We start from the raw sequence: 12,680 nt of genomic DNA, 5'->3' as shown, positions 1-12,680 counted from the left end.
CATATTTTTTGATCATAAAGCCTTGAAACTAGAATTCAACTGCAAAAAAGAGGGAAAAAAAATCCTACAGTGGTACCTTGAGATACGAGCAGACCAACATACAAATTTTATTTTATTTTAATTTTTTAATTTTTTGTATTTTTCTGAAGCTGGAAACGGGGAGAGACAGTCAGACAGACTCCTGCATGCGCCCGACGGGGATCCACCCGGCATGCCCACCAGGGGTGATGCTCTGCCCCTCCGGGGCGTCGCTCTGTCATGACCAGAGCCACTCTAGCGCCTGGGGCAGAGGCCAAGGAGCCATCCCCAGCACCCGGGCCATCTTTGCTCCAATGGAGCCTTGGCTGCGGGAGGGGAAGAGAGAGACAGAGAGGAAGGGGGGGGGGGCAAATGGGCGCTTCTCCTATGTGCCCTGGCCGGGAATAGAACCCAGGTCCCCTGCACGCCAGGCCGACGCTCTACCGCTGAGCCAACCGGCCAGGGCCACAAATTTTATTTTTAAGATACGAGCTGTGACTTGGTCCCTATTTTTGTTCAAGATCCAAGGGAAATTTCGATACGAGTCGTGATTTGGGAAGCTGCTGCTAGTTTTTGTGGTTTCATTTTAAGTAAAGAAAGTGCAGTTTTAGTTTTTGTTTAAAGTAAAGAAAATGCAGTTTTAGTTTACATTTAGTGTTAAGAAAGTGCAGTTTTAGTTTACAGTGTCTGCATCCCTTCCTCCCTCCTTCCTCCTCCACCATTCACCTCTGTTAGCTGCACTCGTCCGTCTCCAAGGTAAGAATACAGTACTAAATAACACTTTTTTCTTTTATTTCATATATATTGTTATGCATTGGTAAAGTATACATGTGTGTTTCTTAATTAAAAACATGTCTTTTTCTCGGCCCTGGCTGGTTGGCTCAGCGGTAGAGCATCGGCCTAGCGTGCGGAGGACCCGGGTTCGATTCCCGGCCAGGGCACACAGGAGAAGTGCCCATTTGCTTCTCCACCCTTCCGCCGCGCTTTCCCTCTCTGTCTCTCTCTTCCCCTCCCGCAGCCAAGGCTCCATTGGAGCAAAGATGGCCCGGGCGCTGGGGATGGCTCTGTGGCCTCTGCCTCAGGCGCTAGAGTGGCTCTGGTCGCAACATGGCGACGCCCAGGATGGGCAGAGCATCGCCCCCTGGTGGGCAGAGCTTCGCCCCTGGTGGGCGTGCCGGGTGGATCCCGGTCGGGCGCATGCGGGAGTCTGTCTGACTGTCTCTCCCTGTTTCCAGCTTCAGAAAAATGGGAAAAAAAATTAAAAAAAAATAAAAAAAAAAATAAAAACATGTCTTTTTCATAATTTAGGATGGTTTGGGGATGTTTCACAGGGCTGGAATGGATTAAGACTATTTCAGTTATTTTAAACGGGAGAAATTTGTTTGATATACGAGTTGACTGACTGATGAGCTCGGTTACAGACGAATTAAACTTATATCTCAAAGTACCACTGTATTTCATTGAAGACTGAGAAAGGAGGAGAAAAAGAATGACACAGAGGTAATATTGAAGGGATAATAGTTAAGAATTTTCTAGAAATGATGAAAGTCACCAATTCACAGTTCATGAAACCCCATAAATCCTATATTGTATAAAAAAGAATCCCCTATCTAGATTCATCATACAGAAACTGCAGAACACCAAAGTCAGCCAAGGGAGGGGAAATAGACTTAAAAAAAAAACCCACACAAAAAAGCAACAAGCTTAACTAATTTCTTAACAATGGAAACCTGAGGAGTTACTTTGAGTGATTAATTCTACCCACTGGTATCAAGAAAAGCTTCACATAAAACAATTAAAACCATGTCCTAAAAAAAGGGAGTTTGGGCCAAGGTAAAGGTGGTAATTTATAACACCTATGACTGTGTGTTGCATGCTAAACAACTTTTGTGGATTATATTTTATTTGCTCCACTTCTCTAACTCCTTGAGAACCAGCAGCTAGGCCTCTAACCTTATCTTGCTCTGGAAACTAGTACAGTGGATAATTACTGGTTCTGGAGTGTAGACTGTGACATCAATTCAAGCTCTAGAATTCACTAGTTGTGAGACCTTGGGAAGTTACCTATCTTTTCAAAAACTCAGTTCTTTTTTCTATAACAGGGATAATTTCAGTACCAGCACCATAGAACTGTTGAGAGGTATGGAGTAACTTTCATAAATATTAGCTATACTTAGTACTTTTGGCAGTTTTATAAACTTAGGGCAAATTGCTTAGCTCAATTCCCCCACCTATAAGTGAGGGGTAGGCAAAGTTGTTTTTAAGTCTTCCAGGTCCATTTTATCAAATAGTAAACTTAAATATCTGAATTGTTCTAGATTTTCCCATCTATCCTCATTGGGCTAATGGTTATTAATCTGGAACCCATGGATGAACTTCATGGTGGAGTCCCTGAACCCTTTGAAATTGAGTGTTATTGCATATGAGAACTTATTTAATGAGAAGACATAGCATTCATCAGATTCTTAAAAATCCATAACTCAAAATAGATTTAAAATCACCACCTTTGGGACTATAGAAATCAAATCTATTTCATCTTTCACATGATAAAACTCAATTTATGTAGACATAAGAAAAAATGCTCAATGCCACTAATCATAAGAGTGCAAATTAAAACCACAATAAGATATTGCCTCCCACTTGTCAGAATGGCTATCATCAACAAATCAACAAGTGCTGGCCAGAATGCAGACTGGTGCAGCCACTGTGTAAAATAGTATAGAGTTTCCTCAAAAAATTTAAAATGCAACTGCCTTTTGACCCACTGATCCCACTTCTAGGAATATATCCAAAGAAACCCAAAACACTGATTCAAAAGAATACATATAGCCCTATGTTCATGGAAGTGGCAACAGCCAGGATCTGAAACAGCCCAAAAACCCATCAACAGGTGAGTGGATATAAAAGCTACGGTACATTTATACAAGGAAATACTACTCGGCCATAAAAAAGAAGAAAATCTTACCTTTTGGAACAGCATGGATGGACCTGGAGATTACTACTCTAAGTGAAATAAGCCAGTCAGAGAAAGACAAATACCTCATGACCTAATCTAATGAACAAAATAAACTGACGAACAAAACAGAAACAGAGGTATGGATGCAGGGAGCAGACCGACAGCTGTGAGGGAAGGGGGTTTGGGGGACTGGATAAAGGAAGGTGAAGGGACTAAGCAGAAACAGCATACATACATATATCTCAGACACAACAGCAGTGTGGCCATAGCCAGAGGGCAGGGGAGTGGGCTAGGTGGAGGTGGGCAAACGAGGATGGAAAGACACTTTGCTTGGGGTGATGGGTGCACGATGCAGTGTGCAGATGATGTTCTGTTGAGTGGCAAATTTGAAACCTGTATGATTCTGTGAAGCAATGTCACCCCAATAAATTTAAAAAAAAAATTTGAATTTTTCCCAGGTCAAATATTTCAAGTTCTTTCTACCCTTTTTAAATATGGTATGATTTCTCTCTGAATGATTATATGTAGCTGATATCCCTCTTGAAATACAGTTGTAAAGATGAGCACAGTGTTCTTGGCATGATGCATCCAATTCCATACAGAAGGAGAAGTTCCTTGCTATAGGAATGTACAACTTCAATTAATGCTTAAGATATCATTAGAAGTGGACAGTTAGGTCAACTTGCACAACTCTTACGGACCTAAGTTGTTTTTACTTGGGTTGTTGTTAATGTCACATCTCTCTCTGACCTCGTTTTTTGTGCATCTGACCTTTTGAATGTAAATGCATTTTATATTTACCTTTAATAAATTTCATTTTATGAGATTTAGTCCAACTCTTCAACCTGTCAAAAATTAACCCTACCTATAAAAGTAACCTCAAATAATAAAATAAATAAAATACATATATATGGATATACTCTAAATAGTATGTAGGAAAGAAATTATCACCACCTATTTTAACACATTTTCATAAATCTGAAACTTCAGCTGATCTCATAAACCATATTACTTTAAATATTTATTAAAAAAAACTTTTTTATGTGCCTTGACTGCAGGCCTTTGGCAGACTGAGCAACCCCTTGCTCGAGCCAGGGACGTTGGGCTCAAGCTGGTAAGCTTTTGCTCAAACCAGATGAGTCCTCGCTCAAGCTGGCGACCTCAGGGTCTCGAACCTGGGTCTTCTGCATCCCAGTCCAACGCTCTATCCACTGCGCCACCGCCTGGTCAGGTTATTAAATTTTTTGTGTGTGTGTGTGACAGAGACAGAGAGAGACAGAGAAGGACATAGGGACAGACAGGAAGGGAGAAAAATGAGAAGCATCAATTCTTTGTTGCTGTTACTTAGTCTCCATAGTTGTTCACTGATTGCTTTTTCTTATGTGCCTTGACCAGGGAGCTACAGCAGAGCGAGTGACCCCTTGCTCAAGCCAGCGATCATGGGGTCATGTCTATGATTCCATGCTCAAGCCAGCGACCCCATACTCAAGCATGAGCCCGCACTCAAGCCAGCGACCTTGGGGTTTCGAACCTGGGTCCTCTGAGTCCCAGTCCAACGCTCTATCCACTGCGCCACCACCTGGTCAGGCTTAAATTGTTATTTAAAATAGTTTATAAAAATAGGTCCTCCTTGTCTGAGGATAATTTTTAGGCCCCAACACAGACATTCAAAGAACCCTGACCATAATCTCCCCTGAACACAGCTCAGTGACTTCTCTATGCTGACAGCAGAGGCAGAGCAGCATGAGGAAGGAAAATAAGGAACACATTAAGAAACAATTCCTTCTTTCTTAACCAGTGTTCATATACTGACCCATTACCTTTTCTATGTCTTAGTGATCCTTCTATAAAAGGGAAATAATCAGATTTGTTTAAAAAAATAAGGAATTATAAAAATTAATTTTTAGAGCTCACCCTCTCCAAGAGTCCCAATCAATGGTAAGGATCTTTTGAATTAGCATAATGTATCCTGTGATTCTAACAACAGTTTGACTCCCCAGTGATGGCAACACACACCAATGAGATTGACTAATGTGTGTCCTTGGTCTTCCTGTGTTGGAATTTGCAAATAACTGCTAGATAATCATTCGCAGTCCATACTCACCATCTACAATAGACATGTTTCTAGATGTTGATAAAGTGGTCTTTGAACTTCTGCTTCGAGTAGAAGTCTCCAGACCAGTGCCTGCTGTTAGAATAATGAGCAGTCAATATAAAATCCCATCAACATCCAAAGGTTTTTACAAACAACACCAAAATGAAATCCAAATCAAGTTTTGTTCAAACATAGTTTAAATGTAAAAAGCCAAAGAGATATAAACATCTAGAGCCTGATCAATTTTCAGAGATATCTGGTTCATATTGTTCAATTAAAATTTATAAATCTCAGGAAAATGACATTTATCACTAGAAGATGAGGATTGCTCTCCCTGGATATATATTTTAAAGATCTTATTAATTTTAGAGAGAAAGAAAGGAGGTAGTAACTCATCATTGCTTTACTTAGTTGTTCATAGATTTCTTCTCATATGTGCCTTGATAAGGCAAGCCCGGGGTTTTGAACTGGTGACCGCAGCATCCCAGGTCAACCTTCTATCTACTGTGCCACCACAGGTCAGGTTCTCCCTGGATATATTTAATTAAAGTACTATCCATTTTACCAACTTAAAATGCCTATGAAAAAATATTTAATAAAAATAATTTTTAGCCCTGTCCGGTTGGCTCAGTGGACAGAGCATTGGCCCAGTGTGCAGATACCCTGCGTTCGGACCTCAGTCAGGGCACACATGAGAAGAGGCCATCTGCTTCTCTTTCCCTCCCTCTCCCCCATCTCTCTTCCTTTCTCACAGCCAGTGGCTTGGTTGGTCCTAGCATCAGTCCCAGGCGCTAAGAATAGCTCGGGTGATTCAAGCATCTGCCATAGACAGGGGTTTCTGGGTGGATCACAGTTGGGACACTTGCAGGAGTCTATCTCCCCTTCCCTCACTTAAAATCAGTAACAACCACAACAATAATAACAATTTTTAGATGTTCCTGAGGATGCATTCATATAATGCATCATGAGGTCACTGGATGACTATTATCTTTTTTTCCCCCCCTTAAGTAAGAAGTGGGAAAACAGAGAGACAGATTTCCACATGTGCCCTGACTGGGATCCACCTGGCAAGCCTGCTATGGGGCGATGCTCTGCCCATCTGGAGCCATTGCTCCACTGCTCAGCAACCAGCTATTTTAGCGCCTACGGCGAGGCCATGGAACCATCCTAAGCGCCTAGGGCCAACTTGCTCCAACCAAGCCATGGCTGCAGGAGAAGAGAAAGAGAGAGAGAGAGAGAGAGAGAGAGAAGGGAGAGGGGTGAAGAAGCAGGTGATCGCTTCTCCTGTGTGCCCTGACCGGGAATGGAACCTGGGACAACCACACGCCAGGCCTACACTCTATTGCTCAGCCAACCAGCTGGGTCTGGATGACTATTTTCTATTGTTGAGACTATTCAGTGACAATAGTGTCACATTAAAGACAACGATGTCAATTAATGTTAATAATTGCTTTAAGAAATCAAATTATATTTTGGAGTGGTCTTTCTTTTCGAACAAATTTTATGAAGCCACTTTCTAAGAATGTGGGCATCTGTGTCCTATGAGAGTAACAAAAATAACAATTTGTATGATCTGGAGTTTTCGTCCTGCTGTCAATGGTCATTAGTTAGCCATTTTCCATAACAGTGCATATTTGCCTCACTATTACTTTGTACACGTAAGACAAAATAAGACATTAAATGTACCCAAAGGTACACTGAAAACAGTGTTCTTTAAGATCAATTAAATCCCTATGTGCATATAGCCACTCAAACTTTAAATAAAATGTACATGTCAGAACTACATTAAAGACTTCAAACATTGTAAAAATAAAATTTTAAAAGACTGTGTTAACTCTTACAACAGGAATACAATTCTGTATTTCCCACTCAAAGGGCCATTCTAAATGTGTGCAAAAGACTGTACTGTACTCAGTGCTAACCTCTTCCTCTCTGAGACCTTCCTCTGGTCACTGCATTCTGCCCTCTTCCTCCTCTTTGGCCTCTTCCTCGGCCTCTGCCTTTGGTGGCTGCTGCCGAGATGCTATCATCAGAGTCACCGGCCACCTCTTCTGCCAAATCTACACTCATCGCGTCGTCAGCATTAAAGGTGGAGTCCTCTGTCTGAGATCTGAGGGCTCTGGCCCTGTTCATGGCCTGAGAGAATAATGAGAGGAAAGTACATGAGTCGATATGCAGCATCTGAAGTCATTAGTCTAGTCATTTAGATAAGCATTTATACTGAAAAACTATTATTCTACACTATTATTTTTCACTTACCATGGTGTAGAATGTAAAACGAGAGAACCTCCTTCAATCAGATTCAATACCTATGTATTGTCAGATCAATTTATAATACTACCTTAAAATGAGACCTTCTGAAAGGTTTACCAGGAAGGATAAAATTCCAAAGAATCAAAACTTTCAGAATTGGGAGGAACATAGGCTGTTGCCCCTAATTCAATGTCACCATTTGTAGGAAACTGTCACCATTTAAGCTATTCTGTACAGTGGACTCAATAAATAACAAGAAAAAAATTACAAACAATAACTGTTATTTCTGGGTGATGAAATTTTAGGATGCTTTTGTTTTCTTCTTCATTCTAAAGTATTTCAAATTTTCTACAATATTTTTTCTAAAAATAGTACTTTTGCCATCAGAAAAACATGAGCAATAATCTCATAAATATATGATAACAAAAGTTAAGTAAAAATAGCATTTGAAAGCCTGGAAAGAGAATAAAACCAAGACTGACCACCAACTGGTGGAGCAGTGGATAAAGCATGGACCTGGGACACTGAGGACCCAAGTTCAAAACCCCAAGGTCACTGGCTTGAGTGCAGGCTCACCAGATTGAACATGGGGCTTGAGTTGTGGAATCAGACACATGACTCCATAATTGCTGATTTGAAGCCCAAGGTCGCTGGCTTGAGCAAGGGGTCACCGGCTCGGCCCTGGTCAAGGCTCGTATAAGAAACAATCAATGAACAACTAAACTGCAGCAACTATGAGCTGATGCTTCTGATCTTTCTCCCTTCCTGTGTGTGTGTGTCTCTCTCTTGCTGAAAAAAAATCCAAGCCCTGGCTGGGTAGCTCAGTTGATTAGAGCACCATCCCAATATGCCAAGGCCGGGGTTTCAATCCCCGGTCAGGGCACACACAAGCATCAATCAATGGATACATAAATAAGTGGAACAACAAATCAATGTTTCTTTCTCTCTCTCCCTTCCTCTCTCTAAACTAAAAAAAAAAAATTTTAAAGACTAAAAACCAAGATACACCACAAATTTTAATTTGATAAGAAACTGTTTAGATAAGAAAAGTTTGAGACTTAACAAAATGTTCTGATTCACTGTGAAATGAATCCAGACTTTCTTATTAAAAATAGAATAAAAATAATGCTGTCCTGATCTTCTCCCTTAAACCAAACAAAATTTAACAAGGAGAACAAAATAAAGCAATATATTGCCACTAAAATTAGAAAGTAGCTTTAATCCAAAACACTAATATCGATGAAGAACTAATGGGTAGAGTGCCTATTTGACCTGGGTAAGGCAGAAGGTGGAGAAGAGAAGGCAGTGGAGAGCCCCCCAAAACTGATCTATATCTCAAGATGCCGTTACAACAGTCTTTCTTGCTGGGAATGATAAATTCTGAGTCTAAGAAGAGGTGGTTAGCACTTTTCCAAGCTCTCTGTGATGCCCTGAAATAAAGAGAGACAGCTAAACGAGGAGAAGAGGACAAAGCAGGCAGGACAGAAACAGGAGCAAGGTGGGTGGTGGGAGGGAGTAACCCAGCTTCATAATTATTAATATGATCTGAGCCTGACTAACAGCTAAATCACTACCTGAAGGGCTCAACATGGTGTCACAACACAAAAAGAGTAATGCTTCAGGGAATATAACAGAAAATAGTTTAAAACAGTAGAATAAGATTTCAATTCATTGTTCTTGTCCCAGATGAAGTAGTCAACCCTCAATCTTGGATTCTGTAACTGCAAATCACCTACTTGCCAAAATTTACTTATAATTCCTGAAACAACACTCCTGATACTTCCTGGGTGGATCTCATGGGGTGCATGCGGGAGTCTGGCTCTCTGCCTCCCTGCTTCTCACTTTGGAAAAATACAAAAAATAAACAAATTAATAAATAAATATGAACTCATACTTAAAGAACATACTTGAGCCCTGGATGAACAGCTCGGAGAGCACAGGCCTTGGTGGCTCTGGTTCCTGGTCAGGCACATACAGAAACAGATCAATGTTTTTGTCTCTTTCTCTCCCTTTCTCTCTCTGAAATCAATAAATAACTTAAAAAAGAAGCCTGACCAGGTGGTGGCGCAATGGATACAGCACTGGACTGTGACGCAGAGAACCCAGGTTCGAAACCCCAAGGTCTCCGGCTTGAGCACAGTCTCATCTGGCTTGAATGCAGGCTCACCAGCTTGAGCACAGGGTCGCTGGCTTGAGTGTGGGATCATAGACATGACCTCATGGTTGCTGGCTTGAGTCCAAGGTCCCTGGCTTGAGCAAGGGGTCATTTGCTCTGCTGTAGCCCCTACCCCCATTAAGGCACATACAAGAAAGCAATCATTGAGCAACTAAGGTGCAGCAACAAAGAACTAATGCTTCTCATCTCTCTCCCTTCCTGTCTGTCTGTCCCTATCTGTCCCTTTCTCTGACTCTCTGTCTGTCAAAAAATAAAAATAAAAATAAAAAATAAAAATACTTGAGAGTTTTTCTATATGAACAAGAGACCTTAAAGCATGTTTTTTTCCCTCTAAATTGGATGATTACAATGCTTTTGTTTGTCTAAATATTTTAAGCAGGGTACTGGATTAATATTCTGAGCTAAATGATTCCGCAAAGCTGTGAATTGCAGCTTGGGAAAATCTCAAATTGCATGAGTCAAGTTCTAAATAGTATTTTGAGAATGAAAACATTTATAACACCCCATAGCATGCTAAAATATTACCTAGGAAGCCCTAATTACCAGTCTTAAAATATAGCTGAAAAGCTAAACCCAAAAGTCCTTTCTTCTAAAAAATTCCCATATGAAATCTGTCATGTCCCCTCCTACCTTCCTTGAATAAAATGTTCACTTTTATTCTTTAAAAGATTAATTAAAACTGAGGTTAGTGGCTTCAAACACAAAGGATCCACTGTTAACAAGATGTTTCTGAAAGCTATTCAATTAAAGGGATAAATCAAGTTTCAGTCAACTAATCTAAGAACCAGAAATCCTTTCTTTGCAGCATTCATTCTTGCTACTTGGCAAACTCTCTTCTACTTCAAGGGCACTCTGTAAAATGAGTACAAATATAATGAGTGTGGTAGCTTCCAAAAATCACTTTGTTTTATTTATTTCTATTTTTTTTATTTTTTCTATTTCTTTTTTGTATTTTTCTGAAGTTGGAAACAAGGAGGCAGTCAGATAGACTCCCGCATGTGCCCGACCGGGATCCACCCAGCATGCCCACCAGGGGGCAATGCTCTGCCCATCTGGGGCATCGCTCTGTTGCAACCAGAGCCATTCTAGCGCCTGAGGCAGAGGCCACAGAGCCACCCCCCAGCGCCCGGGCAAACTTTGCTCCAATGGAGCCCTGGCTGCGGGAAGGGAAGAGAGAGACAGAGAGGAAGGAGAGGGGGAGGGGTGGAGAAGCAGATGGGTGCTTCTCCTGTGTGCCCTGGCTGGGAATTGAACCTGGGATTCCTGCATGCCAGGCCGATGCTCTACCACTGAGCCAACCGGCCAGGGCCAAAAATCACTTTGTAAACAGTACAGCAGTTTCATCTGTCCTTATTATAAACAGTGATTTTGCTATGCTGCATAACAGGTGTAGCAGTTTTAAATTTTTAGCCAATCATTGGCCATGCATTATATTACTGTTGTTATAAATTCTGTTAGGACATAGGATGGTGGAAAAGTCTAAGTTTGGAGTGGGGAGAAATAGGTACGTCTTCTAGCCCCACCATATGTCCTTCAGTTTGGTCTTCATCTTCTCACTCATAAAATGGAAACTGAAATAGTATAAATAACACACAGAGCAAAAACTCAGTATCACTTCTCCTTTCCCCTTGAAAACAGTAATGAAAAAAAGCCAAGTCAGTCATCGATTCTGCTTTTTCAAATATACTTATTTAAGAGACTTATTTTGATATTGGGAATGCTGAGTGTGCAAGTTAGCGGATGGCGGTAGCATTTCATTTTGTAAGCAATTACTGAAGGCTATTAATGAAAGGCACGGTGTGGGGAAAAGACTGCAGTCAGTACTGGTCCTACAGCTAGGAATGTTAGCTTACGTAGCAAAACTTACCCCATAGAAGACAGTTCAAGTAGTAAAGAGGAAAGCTACACCTTACTGTGGGAGACTGCAAGCTGACAAAGTCCTCGCAGTTAAGGCTTCAGCTAAACTCCATGTTGGCTGTGAAGCTGAGTGTTTCCACTCATCCCTTCCTTGCACCTCATTTGTTTAAGTTGCTAGAGGCAATTTACATGCCCTTCCTCTCATCCTTTGTTCATTCAACTACTGTTGATTTCAGTTATGCATGGTGGGGGATTCCTGTTTATGCCTCAGACATGTGACTTAGTATTGGAGACTTTCTTATTTGCGTATGGCTCTGCACTATACAATAAAGCAAACCTGGGGTTTTGCTTTTGCTCTCGCAAGCCATCAGCTTGGCAGGAGGCCTCCTGGTCCCATCCTTTTTTTCAGTGTTTATTTTCTAATCCTCCACCATTCCCACTCAAGACCTGCAAAATAGTGACATCTTATGCCATGGATAGTATAAGTAATACAAGGGAAAAGATATTTGTGAAACTTACAACTAGACATTTAAATTATACTAGCATATTCTTTTTAGAGAATGGTTATTAACTGAGTTACTACACTGTTCATATATCTACAAATTCTACTGAACTGAGACACAAATTTGGGGGTATGGGAGTGGGAGTTACAGAACACCAAATTTTATAATAAAACAAAGGGGGGAAAACAACAATAAAAATTTGTCCCTTTCCTACTCCTTAAAATGTGAGGTAAGCCCTGGCCGGTTGGCTCAGCGGTAGAGCGTCGGCCTAGCGTGCGGAGGACCCGGGTTCGATTCCCGGCCAGGGCACATAGGAGAAGCGCCCATTTGCTTCTCCACCCCTCCGCCGCGCCTTCCTCTCTGTCTCTCTCTTCCCCTCCCGCAGCCAAGGCTCCATTGGAGCAAAGATGGCCCGGGCACTGGGGATGGCTCTGTGGCCTCTGCCCCAGGCGCTAGAGTGGCTCTGGTCGCAACATGGCGACGCCCAGGATGGGCAGAGCATCGCCCCCTGGTGGGCAGAGCGTCGCCCCCTGGTGGGCGTGCCGGGTGGATCCCGGTCGGGCGCATGCGGGAGTCTGTCTGACTGTCTCTCCCTGTTTCTAGCTTCAGAAAAATGCAAAAAAAAAAAAAAAAAAAAAAAAAAAAAAGGTGAGGTAAGTGGCATTATTAAATCAATCTAAACTCCTAAACAGCAAGTGAAGTGAGTGAAGGAAATCAGATTTAGACTTGGAAGACATTTTAAAAAGGAAAAAAAAGGCTTAAGTGTGCCCTCCCGGCCTATGGAGATGGTACAGAATTATTTGAGAACTGATCTTTCCTATG

At 41.6% G+C, this 12,680-nt stretch overlaps 1 protein-coding gene across 1 annotated transcript in view; it reads right to left on the bottom strand.

The window, feature by feature from the left end:
* Nucleotides 1–12,680, bottom strand: part of MRE11 (MRE11 homolog, double strand break repair nuclease) — a 74,937-nt gene that overhangs the window by 22,122 nt on the left and 40,135 nt on the right. Inside the window, exons 15-16 of the mRNA XM_066248352.1 lie at nt 6,992–7,205; nt 5,079–5,162 (exon numbers count right to left, since the gene is read on the bottom strand). Of these exons, the coding sequence (XP_066104449.1) occupies nt 5,079–5,162; nt 6,992–7,205 (298 nt within the window). The remainder of the gene's footprint in view (nt 1–5,078; nt 5,163–6,991; nt 7,206–12,680) is intronic.

This window comes from Saccopteryx bilineata, chromosome 1, assembly GCF_036850765.1.
Source record: "Saccopteryx bilineata isolate mSacBil1 chromosome 1, mSacBil1_pri_phased_curated, whole genome shotgun sequence".
NCBI lineage: Eukaryota > Metazoa > Chordata > Mammalia > Chiroptera > Emballonuridae > Saccopteryx > Saccopteryx bilineata.
This window is presented reverse-complemented; position numbering and strand designations above follow the sequence as displayed.